Source organism: Rousettus aegyptiacus, unplaced genomic scaffold (genome assembly GCF_014176215.1).
Source record: "Rousettus aegyptiacus isolate mRouAeg1 unplaced genomic scaffold, mRouAeg1.p scaffold_m13_p_7, whole genome shotgun sequence".
Lineage (NCBI taxonomy): Eukaryota > Metazoa > Chordata > Mammalia > Chiroptera > Pteropodidae > Rousettus > Rousettus aegyptiacus.
The window spans coordinates 59,850,015-59,873,580 of record NW_023416310.1 but is presented as its reverse complement, the minus strand read 5'-3'; the positions used below and the strand labels follow the sequence as shown (position 1 = coordinate 59,873,580).

Here is a 23,566-nt window from a genome sequence, read left to right as displayed (position 1 = left end):
CTTACCGAAAACTCATTTGCTTTGATATCTAGATTGTCTTTCCTCTAAAATTTCTAATATTCACTTAATTAGTTTTTAATAATGATGACTTTGTTTAGCTTGTAACATACCTTCTTACGAACTGGGCTCATCCACTCTGCTCCATCCAGACAAGCGGATGCACCTCTCTGGGACAGCATTTAAACAGCAGAATCCAGGCAGCTTAACAGATGTCTTCTTGGCCAAGTTTTCCTTCTTCCCCTTTTCCTTAGATATACTCTGAAGCTCATTTTAAGTTTTTCTTCATTAGTCAGGAATTTTAAATTTGCTTTGCATTTCTGAAAATTCACATGAAAGGAATTTCACTGATTAGCATTGAGACTTTGATCCTTGTGAGTTTTGTTTTTGGAAATATATCTACATGTATATTTCATATATTAAAATCAAGATTCTTCATTTAATTAAAAAATTAAAAAATTTTTTCCAATTATAGTTGACATTTAATATTAGTTTCAGGTGTTAGACATTTTATAATTTATAAAGTAAACCCCCTGATAAGTCTAGGACCCACCTGGCACTATACATAGTTATTATAATGTTAGTGACTATATTCCCTGAGTTGTACTTTTCACCCCCACGACTATTTTGTAATTGCCAATTTGTACTTCTTAAGGGATACTTCGTTTTACTTAAGGTTGGGTTGCTTTCTTAGAATGTTAATTTCAGAATGCTAGAATATATATCCCCAAAAATCTTAATTTCTTTTTTGAAGAACAGAAATCTGTAGTAACTTTAGATCAAATTAAGTAATTGGCTTGTCTTGCATTTAATTTTTAAAAATCTTTTGACAAATATGCTATTTTCTTTAGATCCATTGGCTCCTCCTTCGTTGGATTTTATAGTTATGACACACACTCATATAGTGACTAAAACTAGTTCTCATTGCCAAGAAAATGGCCTCAGTGGGAGAGCCACCAGCACCTCTTCACACAGATATCAAAGGTGGTCCTTTCCTTTGCAGCTCTAACCACTTTGATGTGCATTTGTCACATGTTGTTTTCATTAATTTGGCAAGCATTTATCAGAGGAATGCTATCCCAGGTGCTGGCTCTGAACTTGGCTCTGGGAAGACAAAGATGAATAAGACACAGTCCTTCCACTCTCAGACTCCTGGGGATTACACTGTCTGGACTGGTGGGGGCCAGGGTGTCTGCCCAAACACAACATGGTGAGAGAGGCTATGAGAGCAGGGGAAGGATGTACTCTGCTGAGCGGACATGGGAAGAGACAGGGAGTGGTTTTTAGAGGGGCATTCTAGCTAGGTATTAAAGGGTTTGCCCCACAGATGAGCATGTTGCAGATTGAGAATGTGTCCACAGGGGTATGACCATGTGAGGTTTGAGTTTGGCAGGTATTTATGTAACTACTTGGGTCAACTGATTAGGGTGGGCTGAGCGAATATGGATGTTATGTCAGCTCACCAAGATTTGTTGTTGGGTGTGCCAGGAGTCACATTCTGATAGTGTGTTTGGTTACTGACAAGAAAGCAGCAGCGTGGCATGTGCTATTAGGGAGGTGAGGGTACTAGGACATGGCTGGAGCTGCCGTGGGAACAGCTGACCAGCAGTACCCTTAGCCCAGAGGACGGGTTGTGCCTGCGCAGTGTTTTCACTTGAAACAAAGGTGACCGTCTCAGTCTGTTAAGCTTCCCAGACCCCTTGTTTTGAAGGTCGTGTTAATCAGTGGGTTCATCTAACCTCACAGAGCTTTTGACTCTGGCATTAACCAAACAAAGTTTCTGGATAGCCCTCAAATTTTGAGACCTATGTAGAAATGGTCAAAGAGTCTTGGCCTTTATTCTCAGTTTTTTCCTTTTTAAAGCAGCAAGTGGGAGAGGGGACGGTAGAGGCAAACTGACGGCTGATGTTTTTAAGTGAACCAGAATCCAGTCTGAAGCCCTGGGTTGTTCAGAAATCTCATTCATCACTGAAACCCTAGTGCCTTGCTTTGAGAAAGGACAGAGTTGGAGGTGGTGATTAGAACTCATGGCTAAGGCCGGAAGTGGTCAGCAGACAAGATAGCCAGGCTGAGTCCTAGCGGGATGGTATTTGGAAGAAAGCTCCACTTCTGTCAACAAATAGTTTAAAAGGTGGCATTGTTCGTATCAAGGGGAAAGATGGTTTTTAAGATAAAAAATGTTTAGGTCTTAGAAAGCTGCTTGTTCAGAAGTAATTCATTTCCTGATGTTAAATGAAGACATCAATATACTTTTTGCCATGTTCTGGGTATAAAAGTAAACATTTTGTATGAATTATGAGCAAAAGATGATAGACAAGCTTTAATTGTATTACTTAGACAGTTTCTTTTGTTCTAACTCAAGGGAGAGCTTGAGGATGTGCAGGAGATGCCTGCTCCAGAATTGGCCCCTGGGAGTGTTGTGACTGCAGATTTGAGTATTACTGTCCAAGAAGATGACAGAAGTGACAGGAGTAACTCACCATTGTCTTCCACTAATGAACCTGGGGCACAGTGCGATACCAGTTTTAAGGAAGAGTCAGGTGAAAACACAGCCTTACTAGGTAAGTAGCCTGCAGATTATAAAACAAACTCATGTTATCGGTTGTTGAAAGAAAATAAATATATAACATGCAGAAAAAAACAAAAATGATAACCATAATCTTACACCTGGAAATACTATTTTTAACATTTCAATTAATACCTTTTTAGCTTTTTCTGTGTTTAAGGATGGAGAGAATTTCATTTTATGTGCTATTAGGTCACCTATTTCCAGTGTATGAAGTTCTTCCTGTATCAATAGATATGCAATTTTGTAAAGCTACATGGTATTACATTTTGGATTTACTGTGGTTATTTCTTTAAACTAAACCCTGTTGATGGACTTTTATTATTAGTGACACTTCTAAATCATTATGCATATATGTTTACCACTTGTCTAATTGTTTTCTATCATTTTGTCACAAGTCTTCCCGATCTGAATTATAGTTTACAGAATATGCATAAAAAGCAAAGCAATGATCCCTTTGGGAGGTTTTTTGAAAAACCTATGATAATTTATTTTCTTATTAATATTTGCTTTAAAATTTTTAAACCCATTTTTTAGAACAAGTATCTAGTTCAATTTGGGCAGTTCAGAATTTGGAGAATCCCAGGATGCTTGGTGAATTGCATTTTTTTTTCATTACTGATGAGATTACCTTTTTTCATATTTGTTTGGTCGTTTGTTCTTTTTGAGTTGCCCATTTCATCCTTTTTTCATACTGATTCTGAGAGCACTTTGGTCTTTATATTTGTATTATACATATACACCCTTCTGTATCTTTGACTTGCTCATGTATTTTGCTTAGCTAGAAATTTAAAATTTTTATTTAGTTCAACTTCTCATTCCATGATTTTGCCTTTGACAGCATGCTAACTTAGAAAAGCCTTTTTCATTTCACTGTTATAAAAATATTAACCTGTTTTGCTAATATTTGTGGTTTTGTATTTTACACTTAAATCTTTAATCCACATAATTTAAGAGATTTAACTAACCAATTTTTTCCCAAATATTTAACCAGTTGTCCTAATATTGTTTAGCAAATAACAATAATGTGTTTTGCTATTTGTAAGACAATACAAATTCCTTCATCTTTATTCTTTAAAAATAAATTCTAGATTTTTCCACATTTTCAAGATTAATCTTAAAATCATGTTTTAAGTAAAAGAAAGTCCTATCAGAATTTTTATTATAATCGAATTCATGTACAGATTATTTTACAGATTATTGATTCTTCTGATTTGTAAATTAGCCATCCTGGAACAGGAAGCATATTTTTCCAAATTTGTAATTTTCAAACTGAATCTGTTTCTCATTTTTTACATGTTTTGGATCTGTGAGGCAAAGATAGAAATATTAGAGCTTAAGTTTTAAGTGGGTACCAAAGAAGGAAAGACAGCATTGTGAAAGAAAGGGAGACTGGACTCAGAATTAGAAAACTGGGAGGTTGTTTTATTGCAGGCATTGTCCTAACCAGGGCTCTGGCCTTCTGCTGGGACTATGTGTGGGGGAGGAGGAGTCTCCTCACCCTCATACACCCTCACTTACGCAGCGTCGTCTTCCTTTTGGACACATCTCTTATTTTTAGGGATTCAATTGTAATCATTCAGCTTACCGATCTAATTTTTGCTTCTGCCTTCAGTTTCCAGAAAAAAAAGAAATTGAAATTTGTTTTCTCTAGTACTTGACCACCCTTGAGATACTTAAAGACAGATGAAAGTCTCATCCTAATGAAACATCCTTTAAAAGCAGCCTCTAGATTTTCCTGCATTCTTGTTACCTGTAGTGCGTTAGTTTGTCATTTTGTCAGTATTTTTCCTCAAATGCCCTCTTAGAACTAAGACAATAAATTTCAAATAGGGGGTAGAAATAAAGGTGTGGAAAAAGAAGCCAGGTTACGTAGTCACTGGAGAATGTGTTCTCTGGTCAGTGTCCCTTCCATTGAATAGTTGGCCTTGTACTGAGCTCTAATGTATGTGCGTTCAAATAATTTTGTTCTCCTGTATTCAAGGAAGTATCCTATTACTATAAGAAACTTTTTATGCTGAAATTATTTTGTACACTTCTTCCTTAGTAATATCGAGACTGTCTGAATTAGAATATCAGTTCCTTTCCAAGATACTTTAACCTCTCTATGCTTCATTTGTCCAACGGGGATAACATACAGTCTTTACCTCATTGGGTTCATCTGTATTGCCCAGTAAACGCTAGCTCTTATATTCATGAGTGGTGACACCATCATCGTCACCACAGCTACTGCTAGTCTTACTTTTGAAAATATAGTCTAACATTACCAATGCAGACTGCATCTTTTTTTATAGCACCATGCCGATCAGATTAATGTTGATTAGGCTAATACTGGAAAACATAGTGTATGTGGGAAGGATGTTTATATACTTTTCTTGATTATATACAATGTGTTGTCATTTTTACTCGTACGTTATACTTAAAATTTTCTGTAATTTCTTGAAATACAGTCTCGAAATGAGCAACAATATTGAATTGAAGTGCAGAATATGCCAATTGGCTAATGTTGGCTTTTGTTGCTTTGTTGTAGAAACGGGCAGGAGCGACCTTCAGTATGGGGGACCAGTCTCCTAGCACACTTCCCACCGACGCGGCATGGACAGAGCTTTGAATTAAAGGACATTCTATTTTTTTTACTTCAGCATATAGTTTGTATATTTGAAAATAATGTACATTCTTTTACCTTTCAGGTTTCGATTTGATAAAAAAAAAAGAGCTAAGATACTTTATTCTTAAAGAGACTTTTTGATTAGTCTTTATATATTTATCTACTAAAATATGTTTACGATAAACAGTACGTTATTTCAGACCGTTACGGAGTTGACAACTGGACTAAATACTAGACTAGCTGCTATGGTACTGTATAAATGAGATTCTGTCTCTCAAGAATGGTTTTAGACTAAGCACACAGAATTTAGACTGGTTGAAGTAAAATTGTGTAAAGTCAGTTTTCCCTGGAGAAAAGACTTTTCTTGTAAATGACATGAGAGAAACCTATAGCTTTCTTGACCTTGGTATTATAGATTTCGAAACCTAAGAACACGTCTTCATTGTTGTTTTCTCTTTGGAATTAGCAGAAGAGCATTAGATAACTTTAGGATTTACATTTTCCCCTTTTATTAATTTCTTATGACACCTCGATGGGGACGGAAATTTGTTCATTTTTTTCTACAAATGAAAATGTGAAGATTCTGTATTTTACTTGAGCATTAAGTTCTTCGTTGCTTTATTAAGGAAATTGAGTAGGCAGACTGATTTTTTTTTTTTTTGTAAATGATGACAATATGGTTCCAATTGCAATTTAATGTTTCTAGTTTTAATTGTTGTAATAAAATAAGTAAACAGTTTTCTTGATTAATTTTAAAGCAAACTTAATGACCCCGAGCTTCTTTAATCACCTGTCCTTCCTACTTAGGTTTGCTGTTCTTGTAGGTGAAAGAACCAGGCTAATGTAAAGCTTTCTGGAGACCACTAAGTTTATAAAGTGATTAAGTAATCATCCCCCACCCTCCCTTTTTCTGTTGAGAGTTAACTTTTTTAGAACTTGAAATTGGAGTCCTTTGTCGATTTTAAACTAGATACTGTATATTTTTATTTTGTTGGTAAAAATAAATGTTTATTGAGAAAAAAATTTTAAAGAATTTATTCTTACAGCTGTATCTAGGATACAGAGTTTTTAGAGCTTATTTTTTTAAAACTATTTACCATACTTTAATTGTAGCCACTCATGGTGAAATATTTGGTAAGTAAACAGTTTTACTGAAGTAATAAAACTCTGTGGACAGATTCAGTTTGTGGAGTTACTAGAAGAGAAAATTTGCCTTTGAGCTCTCATTTAAACACACAGCCTTAAAGTAGGTTTCTCTAATACCCATTATCTTTGAATTTACCCTTCTTTGGGTCATTGTGAATAGGAACATTATGTCCCTGATTTTATACCACGTAGATTGTTGGCTTCTTTGTATTTTAAGAAACATCCTTGGGAGAAATGCTTTAACTAACAGTTCTTCCCAGCAGCCAGTGAAACTGACTTTTAAATACTATGACAGATCAAGGTCAGTTGTTTTTTGATAATTACATAACTGTGATGTCTTAATCAGGGGCTGTCAAATATAGCTTTCCTTAATTCAAAAGTTTGGACACTAAATTATAAATAGAAGAGATTGGAAGAATTGTTTAATTTCCAGAAACAAGTCTTTAATAGCAGAAAAAGAAATTAGCAGGAGATAGAAAACTCTTCAGTCCTTAAAAAGGAAAAGTTTTCATTGATAGATTTAAGACGGAAATACTATAAAGAATCAAATATTACCAGAATTTTACCTAAAAAAGTCAACATGCTGGGAACAGAAAATATAAATGAAGAACGTATATACTAAATTAGATTTACTTAAGATTATTTATGGCAGTAATCATATTCCTTTTTAACAATGGTCATGTCATAAAAGCTATTTGTTCACACATAATGTGGAAACACTTATTTTGGTTTTTGTTTTTTAAACTATGAAAGTTTGCAAACAGCATGTGAAAGAGGCAGCATATGCTGAACATGCAGCACTCAGGATGTAGTCTGCTGCTCCTGGGTCTTCTGCCAGAAAACCAGGAAGGATCCGGAGGAGAGTTGGAAATGGCAAGTTGTGTCAGGTAAGATTCCTTGAATGCAGTCTTCAGGGATCTTGACTCTACAGAGCCTTTCCGGAAAGCTGGGTCCCTACAGTTACTGAGGAATGATGACAATAAAAGGCCGAATTGCAGTGCACCCACCCGCAGTTTGCTCTCTCTGGGTGCACGATGACAAAAGCTCCTGAAGCGAACCGTTGATCTGACCTCAGTAACACCGGGACTGAAGCTTTGTACCTTGGGAAGCTTTCCAAGAAAGGCATCCCCAAAGAGTGCTTAGATATTTTTAAGAAAAAACAATCTGACCCTTGGATACCACGGGGTCATCAACAAGTAGTAAATGCCTCTGTGCTGTACTTGCTGCATCAAGGACTGAGAGGGTCATAAAAACAATAAAAAATAATAGACCTTCAAGAACAGGCGTGTTCCCATTGGGGTGGAATTCCCAGTGTAACCTAATTTCCCAGGTAAGATAGCTAAGTTCAGTAAGTTTCTTATTTTGAGCACATTTAAAGCTTATTTGCTCGGTGAAGGTTGAGATTAAATCAGTGCATATCTATTACTAACTAGAATTTGAGGTAAGTACACATGTTGGTTAAAAGCCATTTCTTCACGTGCAGTGTAATCCCATTGTGATTTATGGAGCACAGGATGTCCTAAAACCAGAGCTAGTATTGTGGTATAACATATGTTGTGCTTCTGTGATGCAGCAGTCAATTAGAAAAGCCAGCTAGCTATACCTTTCCCAGTTAATTTAGTTCTTAAAAGTTTTAAAAAACATGTTTTTCAAAAATATTAATACATGTATTACTAGTTATAAAAGTGCAATTTATACATTGTAATGCAGCATTAGAAATTTACCCTTATTCCAACAGCAAAGTATAAAATGAGTTGAAAAAAGTGTTTGCATTTATGTAAAAATATAATTAAGTCAATCCATTCTTTTGAGTGGTAGGTTGCATATTATGGGCTAATGAGAAACTTGGGAGCAGCGTTACTGCCTCGAGCCGTTTGCAGTTACTGAATTCCAAGATTTAAGTGCTTTTGGAAGCATCTTAGGGATCTTCCTGAGAATAGTGACTGCATAAAAAGCAGACAGACCAGATAGAAAAGGAAATCAGCAAAATGTCTTAGGTAGAGGGTGTAAGAATTTGACATGAAAGGTTCCTTCCATGCATGTTATAGATGTCCTTAAAATGTTATCTTAAAGGGATATCACTCAAAATATTTAAAATAGGTATGTGATCCATCATTCTCCATTGGAAAGTAATAACAGAATGAAAAAATGGTGCATATTGCTTAAAATTTTGTAAAAATGTTTATGTATGCTAAGAATAAAGTGATACCATTTCTTTAAAATTGTCTAACCACAAAGGGATTTGAAATAGGTATATTTTAGGATTCCAAATATTCTTTTTGAAGTAGCTTCTCATTTCTACCCTATTACTTAGTACTTTCTCCTTTTTAACAGGTGATTTACAGATATTAAAACTAGAACTTGAAACTAGAAAATCCAGAGAATTCAAGATGCATTTTAACATGACAATCAAGTTGAAGTCATGAGTGCACTATAAAGTTGATTGCAGTTACTGAATCCCAGGAGCATAGTTTCTTGTACTTAAGGTAAACTTTCTTCCACTTTTAAACACGTTTAATGAAAACTCTTTCTCTGGTGTTCTAAATGTAAATCATGACTCAGGTTTTTTCATATATGTGTATATGTAATGTTTTCTAAATTTTACTATTCTTTGTAAGTATTTAAAATAAATTTGAGCCTTCAGGTAAACACCAATACTGTGATCTTGACATGATAAGCAGCACTCTATTTGCAGTCTGTTTTTGCAGATTTGCCCACTAAAGTTGGCTTGTAACCCTGAGGTCAGTGCTTGCACATCTGTTATAGACATGTAGAGCAGCAATGATTCTGAGTGGCCTGACGTGTGTCTCACTTGAGGCTGCACAATAGTCTTGTTTCAGCTCTCAGACTGTCAGCATATGTCCTTTTCATGGTCTATTTAGTGCCATATTTTCTGAAATTTTGTACTTTTTGTTGGTGATTTCCATTTAAAATGGTCCCCAAGTATAGTTAAGTGCTATCTACTATTTTAAGTGCAAGGCTATGACACACCTTTCCAAGGAAATAGGTGTTGGTTGAGTTTCCTTCAGGCAGGAGTTTCGGGCTATCAGAGTTGTGGGTCCTAGAGCCTGAGGCTGGGTTACTTCCAGCAGTGGCATGGTTGAAACTACCATCCCAGAAAGTATTTGAATAGTGAACTTTCCCTGCAATGCTAATATGCAGAACAGCAATCCCCATGTTAGGTACTGAGAGAAATCAAATTTGTCATCTTAGATGAGTGAAGGCACTCCTGTTACACCAGTTTGGGTCCTGATTTCCTTTAATCAGATCCCTTACTTTCATAAGGAAACATAAGATAAAATTTATTATAAACCTAAGAGAACTGCTTTTCTATCCAAATTACAAGCTTGAAACTTGTATGCAAACCTATGAGGCTTAGTTTTCTTGAATTTTTGCTGAGAATTGGATGGTAATTCCTGTTGAACAGATTATTTCCCTATAAAGTACATGCTTTGAAAATACCTTGGTAAATGAGGCATTTTTCATTTCTTCAAGAAAAAAATACCATCAGAAAATAGTTTATAAAAACTTTAATATAAGGCACTGTTGTCCAAAGCTAAATGAGGGCTAATGGCCTACATGAAGCTCTCTTGCTCTCCTACTCAAACAGCTCATCTGCCCCACAGGCAGAAGGGCACACATCCCATTCTGCAAGCAACTTTACATGACATTACTTCCAAATCAGTGACTGCTATTTGTCCTTCAAACAAAATATGACTATCTTAATTAAACAAATAACAGAAGAACTAATGAACATTTCGAGAAAACTCAGAAAACTATAATAGCTGTTACAGCCTCAAAAAAGGTTTCTAAGAGTTCTCATGTTTATTGAAGGCCCAAGAAAGGTATTCTATTGTCTATTAGGTGTCCCCATGACAAGAAAATATAAGGTTACAGGGATGTCTGTCCTTTGGTTCAAACTCTGCTTAATGAGAAGTTAAGAGCCATGTGCATAAATGGGTTCAAGGCTGAAATTTCAGTTTGCCACTTGATGATTCAAAAACACTCAAATGATTTCACCTCAAGGGCAGTATAGCAAATTCTCAATATCTTCATTAACTCTAAACATATTTAACATTGGAACCTTAGAAATAGAAACAGGCACCTTGCTCTTTAGTGAGAAAGACTTTTCTCATCTGCTTTTATGCCCCCCCCCCTTTGATAACCATTTCACCTATGGATAATAATCGAGACACCTAAAAGACAATTTTTCCAAGTTCTTACTAAAAATTTTTCTAAAGGAAAAAGTCATCCAGGAAAAGCAAAACTTTGCTTTAGGTAGCTAGCTAGTGTTGTTTGTATCACGACACCAAGCAATCCACTTAGACTTAGGGTTTTTACAGTTTTCAAAATTAAATCACAGTACAGCTGAACAATGAATGGGTGGTTCCGATGAGATGAGGTATTATTTCGACATTTTGGTCTCAGAAGGCGGTTCCCCAGTATCCAGTGTCTTCAACAACCGGAAGAGGCCAGCAGCTTCTCGTATCCTACTGAACTCGATACAGAAGGCCTGTACTTCTATAAACAAGTCCTGCACATTAATAATCTTGTTACGGATCAAGGATTGAAGAAAGACACACACGAGACGTACCAAACGATTCTGAAAAAGAAGAAAACTTAGTGTGTCCATTTTCATGACAGGTATTTATAAAATACAAAAATTTCTATAACTTACCTGCATGTATTTATCCTTAATTTGTTCACAAGTAGAGATGCAATTTGATATATAAAGGTGAATAAATTCAGGAGGTAGATCAACAGCTGTAGTTAGTCTGTTTCATAAAGTTAGAAAGTTAGGGCTAATTTCTGACACATAAGCAATTACTTAGTTTTAAATACTTATTATGCAAATAAACCTAAGAGATACACCCATTGGTTAATGACACTTCCATTTTTTAAGTCTATACTTAACACTAAGCAGTATTTTTTGAGCACCAAGTCCCTCTGTGTTCTTGACTGAATCATAATTTAGTTATTATCGTCCAAGCTCTAATAACCTTGGCAATGATTCTGTTCATTCCCAATTACATGTAAGTGCTAATGGAAGGCGGAGTGTCTGAAGGAGGTGTAAGTAAACAGTACAATATATAACTAAATGGTGAAATGGGGCATTTGTTAAAAGAATAATGTAGTGAAAAGACTTGGGGAAATTTTTAAAAGGGCAAATGACTTAAACTAGCACCCACAGAGAGAGAAGTAAACAATCTGAGTAAAGCTTTGAATTGGTGATAGCATGGTATACGTGGTGGGAAAGACCTGGCTGGCACATAACAAAAGGTATGGTATGGTGGCCGATTAACTTAGAGTCTCAGAGGGAGGGGGAAGCTGTATTTTTCAAAGGCTTCTATAGAATATTTTAAAGGGGGGAGGGGAGATGGAGTGAGAATTACATGCTCAAGATATGCTAACTATACCATATGAATTTTCCAGAATTCTAAGCTTACTTGACTACAACTTCTTCCTCTAAGGCACAGTAGAACTAGTGGAACAATGCTCCAGGGAACACTGCCATACATAGGCTGTTGGGGGTCACACCATACATCTCACACTTGAGGCTGTTGCACTATGATGGGGGTTACACAGAGAGTAGACCTTGTCCTTGAAATTACTGATAAAAAGATACAGCAATTAAAGACAAACTGGTACAAGAATGTAGTGAAGGGGAAGAAGTGAGCTCTGAGGCTCCTCGGCCAACCAGGACAAGAACAGAACACCCAGTTTTGCCAGTGACTGAACATAAAGTTGAAAGCCTCACACTTCCTCCCTCTCCCACCTCAAAAAGAATGCATATATTTGGGATCATCAAGTTCCATCCAGACTTTTTTTTCACCAGCTAACTTAAAAGGATGTGTTCTTTAGTACAACAACTTCAAGTAGGATAAGAAAAATGATCCCCAATTTTATAAACTGGAGTTCAAAAAATACGCCTTCATTGAAGTTCAGCTATCTACCTGTCAAAATGGGCTTCCCCACATAGCAGGACTGTATAAACAATATAGGATTGCATGGAAGGAAAGCCAAGATGAGTCTACCTGGGACTACCTCAGGCAAACCTGAGCATAGAGCCACACATACACACAGGTGTATGTATGTGTTTATGTACATATGTGTATATGTATATAAACAGCTTAATAAATCCCCCAAGTCTATTAAATTCATAATTTACCTAAAACATTTGTAAAGAAAATATGAAATATTCCCATCACAAAGAGAATGCACTGTTCTCCTGACAGTCGATGGCAACAGAGTCAGGAGACCGAGTCCGAGGTGAGGGAGAGTACAGGGACACCTGCACGACACTCCCAGAATTCTCTCAGCTCTGAAAACCCATACTTTCCCATGATAAGCTGTTAGTCACTAACAAAAACAAATGTAGCATCTGTATTTGCGTACAGGTAAAGAATGCACAACCATATAGAAATTTTGGCAATTAAGTTTCAATTAAGTCAGCATTTTTAATGCTAAATATTTGAGATCCTGCCCTTTGTTCTTATTAGTGGATGCTAAAGTCACATGCAGTGAACACTAAGGCTCTGATTAATGGGTTTTCTCAGGCTAACAATATCAGAAAAAAAACTTGCTGGTTTTACTCCCACATCTGATCAAGTACAAAAAACTTACCGATTTACAACTTCCATCGAATGTAGAGACATGTCCATATTGACTAGGACCGAAAAGTACTCGGTGATCTGGCTCGACTGCATTAACTTCAGCAACATTTCTATGGCAACCAAAGGGTTGTTTTCCACTAGGTCAGGAAGTTTGGCTGGAGTGAGGCCAATATGATAAACAAGTTTGGGGTCTTTTTCCAACTCACCAAGGAGCTAAATATGTAATCAAATTTTTTAAAAAAGAAAGAGGTTCTTGAGTTAAATTAGACATCTCTTTCCTGCATACAAAAATACGTATTTTATACAAAAAGCTACAAAACTGTCCGCATTAAACCAACTTCATAAATTTCCTTCAAACTCATGATTATTAATGACTTGTCATTTTCCAGTTTACTTTGAATTGTAAAGATATTAAAATATCAACACTTTCAGGGCGATTTATAAATTTGCCAGTGATTCCTTCTGGGCATTAAACCAGACTCAGTATTATCTGGTTGGACAGAATATTGTCTGGATTGTAACATCATCATCAAACCTTGCCAGGTTTCTTTTTCTGTCATGTTATATAACCATAAACAGTCTTAATTACCAACTAATTCTCCCAAGGAACATAGACCATGAGAACTGAGGAGTACCGAGAACATCTGGAAACAACAGCCCCACCCAGCCCAGGTGGGGAAGAGGGAGATCTGGCCCCGCAACTCATCAGTTTGTACTACTTTCTGGTTTAGGTCACAGTCTCACTTTGTAATTCAAATAGTATCCTCAAAAACAATTTTTTTCTGCCAAAATAGTACCTTTCCTTTAAAATTTTCTGTTCTTTTCTCTATCACAGTGAACTGTTTCAGGATGGTCTAATAAAGTGAACTACGAACATAGCTGTTTGACTTTGAAAATATTTTCTGGTGGTAAAGTGGATTTGGAGCTGCACCATCTCCTGATAAATTCTAATGTGAAAGTATGCAAACTGAATTAATATAACTCACCCACAGGAGTCCTCAGCAGTCTTCCAGTTGGGCAGCAGGGGCTATTTTGACTCAAATCTAGCATTAACCAGCTGTGTGATAGAGGCTCCTTTACCATACCTGTGCCTTTTTCCTCATCAAATGTTAAACCTGCTTACCCTCAGGAGAGTGACTATCCAGCTTAAGTGAAGTGTCCAGCTGGTAACATAGGGACGCATTACCAAAAAAAGTGAGACCCATCCCGCCTTGCCTCTCTAAGTCTAGCTCATCTCAAACTGAGCATGAGTATGTTTCCATCATCAGATACTTCACCCCAGCTGAGTGAGAGGGACAGAACAGAGCTCCAGAGACACTGGATCCAAAAAACATACTACTGTTGGCTCATGGAAACTGTATCATTTAACTGGTCATTCATCACATGAAAAAAATAAAAACAATGCATTAAAGAAAAGGTTTGTAATACATACCTGTGTTTGTTGAGGAGAAGATAAGGGGCTTTTGAAGGCTTTGGCCATTATTCGCTTGATCTCTACACCCGTGCTATTCTTAACACACATTGATTTGTCCCACTGAATTGAATGGTCCGGCTCTGTTGGATTTAGCCATGCCAGCTCATCCTCACAGATGTGGAGTGGAGGTGGGGGACGAATAAACTCTGGCCGAAAGTGGCCTATAAATGAGAGTAGTAATATTTGTTTCTGTCAGGAAGCTAACACCCGTGTACACTCTACCATTTCTTGCTTGATGAAGTACACAAATACCCTTTCAATAAGGATAATATAAAAAACTCAGACTTCAAAACCAGAAGCAGAAATGATACAGAGTTTTATTCAGAATACAGACTAGAAAATGAAACACTAACAAAATGCCAGATACTGAATCTATGTGTTTTTGAGGAAAGCATTAATTACTATGATATACCAATGTTTAATTCAAGCAGCATCATCTCCCCATAGCAGGAAACAACCTGCTGTATTGCTGAGTCTATGGGAAAAATGAAACTATTAATCTCACTCATCCTATTCTTAGTTGCCACTATTGTATTCAGGTACCACTATGATTTGTATTTGTTCTACCTTTGCATCTTAAAACCGTGAAGTGATGGAGGGGAAACAACATGGGTAACTTCTGACATTCTTGATGAATCTGGAGACTTTCATAAATCTGTAAATTCCCAAATGCCATATTCATTTTCATAAAACAGTGAAAGTACACAGGAAAATGAAGGTATTCAACACCTCAACTATTCCGTACTATAAGACAGTTATAAACTCACCAAAATAAATGCTCCTGGGACTTCTGAACAAATTTCACATCTTGCTTTCTTTGGTTTCCACATAGGGCCTAAGATGGCTCATTCCTATCATGGACCCTAGCTCCTGCCAAATCTGAAATTATACTCGTTTATTGAAAAGATCTTGTTTCTAGCTAAGAATCAACAGTGTGTCTTAACTACACTATTTCTTCACTTACATCACCAGAAACTAGCATCTGATTCTCTTTTCAGATCATTTACAAAAATCTTTACACTTCATAAGCACTTACGTGTTAAGATAAAGTTCCTATGAGGTAGGGATGCCTGGTGTTTAGACTCAGTACCTGACTGATTTACTTTTCATGTACCTTTCTGTGGGCCCATGCAAGTCAAAGCTGTGCCAGGTATTAAATAAAAGCTAGTACGTACCATGGATCTTTGGGTACACCTGTGACCAGCTGAAACTTCAAATATAAAACCCAATTATTTATGCCAAAGATCTACTGTAAATGGCATAAAAAGTCAGTGTGAGTTTTAAAGTTATGATGACACTATAATCAGAAGAACATGTTCTTATCTCTAAGCAGGAAGCATGGCTTAATCATGAAAACCACAGAAGCCTATGAAACCAAAAGTTGTGGCTATATTACTTAAAGTTCAATAGGCGTTTTGTTTGAATTAAAGTAAATTAAGAGCTATAAGGAGTAAAGTTACAATGGAGGAGGTGATGATAGTGGTATGTAATGAGCTATAAAAAGTTATTTCCATAAAATCAGAATTTATATCTTCAGATATGGCGATGATAGATATGTAATAAAAACTTGGTAATTTTATTAAATAACTTATTGAGCATCTCCACTATATTATAGACACTGTACTAGAAGTTTCTCATTAAATTCTAGTTTAAGCAACAATGAAAATAACAACAGAAAACCAAGAAGTCTCAGGATGCCGATAAAACCAATAGTATAAAATTATATATACCTACTTTCAATTGGTGGCTTTGGTCCACTGACTAATGCTTCCGTGATCTGGGAGGCAACTGAGCTGTCAAATCCAGAATTAGAAGAATCTGGGTCTGGGTCACTGAGAATACTAGGGAAGCTAGCCTTACTTTGGGTTGGCAATTCAGACTGGCGTTCTGAAAGTTAAAACAGATTTGAAAATTGAGGACACAAGGACAGTGTAAAGAACCGACTAACAGGAAAGCTATTTGCAACAAATAAGCAAAGGGCCAGATTCAGGATATGTATATTTTTCAAAACTCCTACAAGTCAATTTTTAAAAATAGGAAAAAAATGGGCTAGACATTTTATTTAGAAAGAAGCTTGAATGGCCAATGAACATCTGAAAAACTATTCAAATCCATTAGGAACCAGGAGAAAATCAGTTAAAACAAGATACTACTACACACCCACCAGACTGGCTAACATCAAATGCAAAGGAGGCTGTCGGGTAACACACTGCTGATGGGAATGAAAAATGGCACAGCAACTTTGGAAACAATTTGCCTTTACCTAGTAAAGTTTTACATGTGCTATCTTTCCACCTAGAAGAAACACTTTTACATATACACCAGGAAAACATACAAGATTGTTCATAGCAACGTTACGCCCATCAACAGAAGGGATCAAGAGCTTGGTATCTGGTATCCAACTGTATGGAATATACACATACAGACGACTCAATAGCAAAACAATTTAAAAGTGTGAAACTCTAAATAGACATTTTTCCAAAGACAGACAGACAGATGGCCAACAGGTACCTGAAAAGTTGCTCAAAATCCCTATCACGGAAATGCGAATCACGATGAGATACCACTTCACCTGTCAGAATGGCTATTATCGAAAAGAGAATAAATGATGAAGGCTGGTAAGGACAAAAAGGAAAAAGAACCCTTGTGTACTGTTGACAGGAATGTAAAATAATGTAGGCACTATGGAAAACAGGAGGGTCTTCAAAAAATTGAAAATGGAACTACCATATAATCCAGCAATTCCAAAGAAAATGAAATACTAATTCCAAAACACCTGCACTCTCATGGAAAAAAAGTTTCTATTAATGAATGGATAAAGAAAATACGGAGTATGTACATAACATACACATACACACACGCATATTGATACAGACACACACAACTACACTTTTGGTTTATGGATCTCACTGTAAGATCAGAATTTCAGGCCTCTACAGAGATGATCTGTATACTAGCTCCAGAGAAGATAGAAGTATTTTTCTTGCACTTGTGAAATGAATGGAGTGGGACATCTTCAATATGGGTAGGGGACAGCAGGCAGCAAGTTTAACCATTATGCCAAGCTTCTCAATCCTATCTAGTCATATATTCCTTTCTGAGCTTGATATACTTTAAAACTTTCTCACAGGCTGACTCAAGTCATAAGTTGAAAGGTCAGGTTTGATTCTCACTAGGAAAATACAAAGCTAAACCCTCAGAGTACACACTGCTTCTGAAGGTAAGGTGACTGAAATTGCCTATCACTTCTGTACCCAGTTTTCATACTTTGGTTAAGGAAATAATCATTTCATTTCTGTTAATAGACTGTATCTAGCACTAGTGGTTAACAAGTACTTTAGTATACCTGTAATCTTAAAAGTCTTAAAAAGATTTCTGTTGGTTTCGAAAAATAACCATTGTTATATTAATACCCAGTAGTTAAAAAGTGAGGTTCAAAATGCTCCAAGGAAAAAGTAGTTCATTAAAAGATGTCACCTTACATAAACAGCTAAATGTTACAGGTACATTAAGTCTAAAGATAGGGCACTGTCAAAATTAATACTGCGGTTCATTTAATCACAAGGTCAAGGGTTCACAAATGGCTATATAACAGAATTTCCCTAATAAACCATTCTCAAGTAATAAGAGCAAACATCTGTTATCTTTGCTTAGAAAGCAAAAGTCCCCTACTTTCTATCATGACACGCTTTTGCTTTAAGAGCATCTATTTGCTTATATGTGTAACAGAGAAGGTGCCAAAACAGTCTTGAAACAGAAGAATCAAGTGGAGGCCTCACACTTCCTGATTGCGAAACTTAACTACAAACCTACCATCTTCTAAAGTGTGGTACCGGAATACAGACAGACATATAAACCATGATATGGAACATAGACAACAGATATAAACCCTCCCACATACAGTCAAATGATTTTCGACAAGGGTGCCAGAAAACATTGTTTTGGCTATTCAGAGTCCCTTGAGATTCCATAAGAATTTTATGATGGGATTTTCTATTTCTGTAAAGCACACTGTTGGGATTTTGATAAGAACTGCACTGAATCTGTGATCTCATTTTGAGTAAAACTGACATGAGGAAAATTTTATTTTTTAAACAGACTAAATCCTTCTAAAAAATTCTTAAATTGGAAAAGCGTTCCATTCAAGTGAAAACTAAAAATGGATTTATATGCCATATTAGCAAGGATCCCGTACTAAAGCTACGTTTTTCATGGAAGGTACTAACTTTTTTGCAGGTACCAAGACCATCATTTTAAGTGGAGTACCTCAAGAAAAAAGGCCTACTGCTATCACACAAGAATGCCCAAGCCACCAATTCTTCCTTACCAGCCAAGGCCAGCTGAAGCCCGCTAATGTCCACAGACTGGCCCATGTTTCCAACGTCCATCAACGCAATCTGTCGAGGCGTCTTTTTAAAGAGCTCCCTTGGGGGTGCCAGCATCAGCTGAGAAAGAAAAAACTTTTCTGGTGGAGTTATAGGAGGTAAAAATCCTGCAAAGAAAGATATACAATGATTACTCCAGTGGTTATTTTTAGGAATTAACATGCATCTAGTAAAATTTGCATTTGCGACTTGCCATTTCAACTCACATATCTTAAAGACAAAATTGTAATTATGTTTAGGTTTCAACTATAATTCACATTTTTGAAAATGTAATTAAACGTGTCACTTGAAATTCTATGACTTGTGGCAACATCAATGAAACAGGTTTTTTTAACTATTAAGAACTTGTGGCAACATCAATGAAACAGGTTTTTTTAACTATTAAGAACTTGTTTTTGTGCTTGCTTCGGCAGCACGTATACTAAAAAAACTTTGTTTTTAACGTGCCTCAGTTCCTGCAAATGCTAAACCTTACAGGTCCCATCAAAAACAAAAACACTATAGTGCTCAGAAATGCTTTTCTTTCTTTGCTGCTGGAACTGTGTAGAGGTTGAAGAGGCAAGAGTCACTAGCAATGCAAATATACTTCACATACCTGCTTTAGTACAACTGCTGAATGTTGCCTCCTTTTTATCCCATACTCACTCAATTGCTCACCAAGCCTCATCCATTCTACTGCAGCAATGTCACCAGACTCCATTCTCCCATCGCCATTCCCTCTCCCTTCTTCTCTCAAATTGAAAAAGCATTCCATTCAAGTGTGGCCCTGTAACACCTGAACAGGACAGCCTTCCTGGTTTCTGTAGCTCCCAGTTGTGACCCCGTCCCACCTACTACCCACAGTCCACATGCCCATTTACCATTTAGTTATATTTCTAGGTACAAATCTGTTCACAATACTTAACCTGTTTACACAGAATTAAACCCAAACTGCTGCACCATTATAAAACCCTTCATAATCTGGTCCTGACCCAGTTTCTCAGTCGCATCTCTTGAATTCCACCCCCCCACCCCCAATCCATGTATCCTACACTCCAGCGGCTGCACAAAATCTCTCAGCTTTTCTGATTCCAGATCTCAAAACACCCAATACACCAAATTCTTTAAGAATACCTGGCAGGGCCACACTTTCTTCCCCACCACCAGCTCTAACCAATATTAAGCAAAAACATCACTCCTCTGGAGACTCGCCAGTTACACATAGGTAGTTGTTCCTCTGTGCTGCTAAACTTTTCGTATGTGACATCTTGTACAGCTCTTACCACACTGTGTTATGACTATGTTTACATCTTCCCAACCACCCTGCAAGATTCTCTAGTGCAAGGAAGCCTTATTTAGTCCCAGATACATTCTCAACTATGGCTCTGCATCAGAATCATCTGAAAAACTTTTAAAAATATACCCATTAGATACTCACCCTAGGTGTACAATATAAATCTTGCCATTGATACTCCCCGCTATTGTGTATTTAAGCACCATCCGTACCTACTTTAATGAAAGTAATGATGATAATAGGTAACACTTATGAGGATTTATTTACATACAACTCTACCAGTTAGAAATTATCTGCATTTTACAAAAAAACAGGAACGGAGAGGTTAAATAACCCATCCATGGATTCCTTCCCTGGCAAATAAGTGTTTACAATGAAGTCTATAGTCCAGATCTAGGTTTAGACCCATTGCATTTGAGAATGGCAGTGTATAAATCAGTGTTCTTTTGTCTAACCTGTCCAAAGACTTAAAAGGGTTCTGTGACCTAAACCCCACACTGTCCCCATCCTCTGCTAGGGTGGTGGGTTTTGACCACTAATACACATTGCATTCACTTTCCAGGTATTCTCAAACTTCCTGAAAGCCAGGTTCAGTACCTGTACCCTAAAGGCATCTCAGCCAACACAAAGGTTGCCTCTCTTAGATAAGGATAGTGCAGAAAAACCAGAAGATGCTCTAGACCCAGAAGGTTGTCTGACAGGACCACCAACTAGCTTAAAACATAGAAGCCCTCCTGAGCCACAAAACTCGCTATTGGAATTACCTCAAAACCAGCTGCCTTACAACCTGATGACTCCCTATCTATGTGGCCCTTCCATATAGTGATTTGCCCCTTTTCCTTCCCCACGGGTTAAGTATTGTAAGATCAAGCTGTTTCCCACCTTTACTCACCTGTTTCTCCCACTACACGGGTCCTTGTTTAAGTCTCCCAGATACCCTTATTATCACAACCCTCCCCCCCCCAATACCTTTGTCCTCTCCTGGCTGCAAGTCTCCCAACGTCTCATAAAGCATGTCTTGCTTGAGTTAAAAAAAAAAAAAAAAAAAAAAAAAGGCATCGAACCACTGATCTAATCTCACCAATGCTGCACACGTTTTACATAGTGTCCAGTAGTTATGCGTTTTCTGACCTAGGCGGTAAATTTGAGGCTATCTTCTATCATTTGCTCCCATCACATTATCCAAGGGCACCTAACAGCCCAACGAAGATGGCTGCAAAGTCTTTAAACGCTGTTTAATGTGTTTATGCCCAACAGCTTCTTCGGGTTCTGAATAATGACCTCTACTTGCTCGTATGAGACCTAAAACCAGGGCAGATCCAATGTGTCATCAGTTACAATTTCACACCCATCAGACAGGCTTTACAAGAAGAAACAATATTTAAAGTACTAAAAATGTCAAGCCCCTCAATGCACTGCACGACCTGACGACCTACATGTACTATTGAGAGGAATAATCTTCGGTGCCATGAATTGGTAATTAAGCTGCCATTTCTTCATACTTTAGAGTTGGGGAGGCGGAGGGAATTTCTAAAGGAAACTTCATTTCACTTGCGGGTGAATTCCCAGAAACGCTGGTGGAAAACCGACGAACCTAAGTATCCACAACGGACACCTGGCTTCAGAAGAGGAGAGAAGGGCCGGCCGTGGCGGGAGGCGGCTCGCCCAGGGCGCTTACCTGAGAGCGGTGGCCGGTCGGGCTCCTGGCCGCCGCGGGCGGGCGGCGCGGGGTTGAGAAGGTGAGCGAAGCTGGCGGCGAAGGGGTTAGCGGCGAGCGGCTCCGTGCGGTACATCTCCCAGAGCAGGTAGAGCGCCGTGAGGCGCTGCGCCGCGCTGGGCAGCAGGTCGGGCTGCTGCAGGAGCATTACGAGCACCGAGCCCAGGCGGAAGTGGTCAGCCTTGCTGAAGTAGTGGTGGAAAGCTGTGGACAGGCCCTCGAAGGTACTGCCGCCGCCCGCCTCCTCCGAGATGATGCTCAGCAGGCTCGAGAGTTCCTTCGGGGTCAGGCTCATTCTGCCAGTGGGGCCCCCCAGAGTGGGGCCGCCTGCTCCGCCTCTGCTGCTGCCGGAGCCCCCCGGACCGCTCCTGGACGCCGCCCCCGACGCTTCTCGGGTTCCTCTTTGCTCCGCAGCAGTGAGAAGCCGGCCAGACGCCGCGCTCACCCCGCCGCCGGGCATCAACCTCGCTCGCCTGCCCTGCTTCGCGGCCGGAGTGGCCCTGCCGCCAGCGCGTTCCGTTCCCGCGGCCGTAAAGCGTGCTCTGACACGACAGCGTCGCAAACAGAACACATCGGGGAAGCCAGGCTGCTTCAGAGAAGGCAGTGCCCAGCGAGAGCTAGACTGGTGGAGCGATACTGGTGGAGCGCAGCCAGGGGGCGGATCCGGAGACGCGGGGGCGGGGCCTGCGCGCGCACATTCCGGTCTCGTGCCGCGGAGATCGCGCATACGCAGCCTAGCAGCGCGACGTGTGCAGTTTAGGGAGCGACCTTACGTAACGCTACCCGCGCCAGGCGGCCCCCAGAAATGTATGTTATTTTATTGTTGGGAAAAATGCAGCCGAGAGTCTAAATAATTTTCTTAATGTAACATACATGACTAAATGGGGAAAAAAAAGTTTACTTGCAAATAACTAAAGACATTGCACATTACTCTGGATGGAAAAAAGGCCACATACTAACACTGACAAGCTCAGGGAAGGCCAGCATGGTTCACCTAGGGTAAAGCTTGACCTTTGTCAAGAAAGCTATAGGCCCTGGTGTGACCAACTACCGTGAGCTGCTTTTAGATAGGAATTTTTATGTGCAGACCATCCTATATGCTTACTTTGGGTCTCAGTTTGTAGGACCCTCCATGCTGGCCTCCCCTGGGCTTGTCAGGTTTCATATGTGGCCCTTTTTTTTTTGTCCACAAGGATTATTCATGACTCAATGTCTAGTGTCTGCTCAGGACTACTCCTAAAGAGCATTTAACAAGGACTATGTGTGTCTCACTGTAGAGTAAATTTACCTTCCTGGTTTGTGGGCAGCTTTACAATAACAGTTATACTCCAACATGTTTCTTTAGACACTTGAACTGCCCATAACATGTTTCTTTAGACACTTGGACTGCCCATACACCAATATCCATTTCAATTAAAAATGGAAACTCTTCGTAAATGATGCATGGACATTTTATACTCAAGGCTCATTCTTCCTAAATAGGAGAGAAAGAATGAGGAAGACAAGGCTGCCTCTTGAAAAGTCGACGTTTCACCTGTCAGAGAATCTTCTAAGGTCCTTGACCAGAGTTATTGCGACGAAATTAAGAGAATAAGATGGGATACCATCTACAATTTACCTGTGGGTTTGTTGTCACACAACTTAGGTTTCAATAGTTGAATTTTATCTAGGTTTTGAAGGGGATTTTTGCTTCATTGACCTAATTGCTGCATTTTGAAAATAACCAGATTCATTCTTATGTTGCAAAATGTACTTTCATCTTAATTTAGGTAAATGTGTTTATCTA

General features: G+C 38.3%; 2 protein-coding genes and 1 non-coding gene across 8 annotated transcripts in view; 2 read left to right on the top strand and 1 right to left on the bottom strand.

The window, feature by feature from the left end:
- RNF149 (ring finger protein 149) overlaps positions 1-19,087 on the top strand; it is a 37,042-nt gene extending 17,955 nt beyond the window's left edge. Inside the window, exons 6-10 of one of the 6 annotated variants that reach the window (XM_016120774.2) lie at positions 2,360-2,558; positions 5,094-7,647; positions 8,652-8,803; positions 10,746-10,961; positions 18,642-19,087. In XM_016120774.2, the coding sequence (XP_015976260.2) occupies positions 2,360-2,558; positions 5,094-5,137 (243 nt within the window). In that variant the 3' untranslated portion in view covers positions 5,138-7,647; positions 8,652-8,803; positions 10,746-10,961; positions 18,642-19,087. Of the gene's footprint in view, positions 1-2,359; positions 2,559-5,093; positions 7,648-8,651; positions 8,804-10,745; positions 10,962-13,537; positions 14,361-18,641 lie in introns of those variants that run through there. The other 5 variants (XM_036224193.1, XM_036224192.1, XM_036224195.1 and 2 more) reach the window with 5 other exon arrangements.
- LOC118605881 lies at positions 7,280-7,393 on the top strand. Its single transcript, XR_004952278.1, has one exon. It is a non-coding gene; the product is annotated as a small nucleolar RNA SNORD89 (small nucleolar RNA).
- Positions 9,833-22,378, bottom strand: CNOT11 (CCR4-NOT transcription complex subunit 11). The gene is made up of 7 exons (XM_016120773.2): positions 21,742-22,378; positions 18,733-18,897; positions 16,140-16,292; positions 14,364-14,566; positions 12,942-13,144; positions 10,996-11,092; positions 9,833-10,920 (listed from the first exon to the last, which is right to left on the bottom strand). The coding sequence occupies exons 1-7, from the start codon at positions 22,238-22,240 to the stop codon at positions 10,723-10,725; spliced, it is 1,518 nt and encodes a 505-aa protein (XP_015976259.1). The 5' UTR covers positions 22,241-22,378; the 3' UTR covers positions 9,833-10,722.
- Positions 22,379-23,566: the final 1,188 nt, after the last annotated feature.

Excerpts from the sequence above, each read along its gene's own strand:
- CNOT11 (XM_016120773.2), bottom strand. The coding sequence starts at position 22,240 with ATGCCCGGCGGCGGGGTGAGCGCGGCGTCTGGCCGGCTTCTCACTGCT. Across the intron at positions 16,293-18,732 it reads GCTTCAGCTGGCCTTGGCTG|AACGCCAGTCTGAATTGCCA; the intron begins GTAAGGAAGAAT and ends TTTAACTTTCAG. Across the intron at positions 14,567-16,139 it reads ACCAAAGCCACCAATTGAAA|GCCACTTTCGGCCAGAGTTT; the intron begins GTAGGTATATAT and ends TCTCATTTATAG.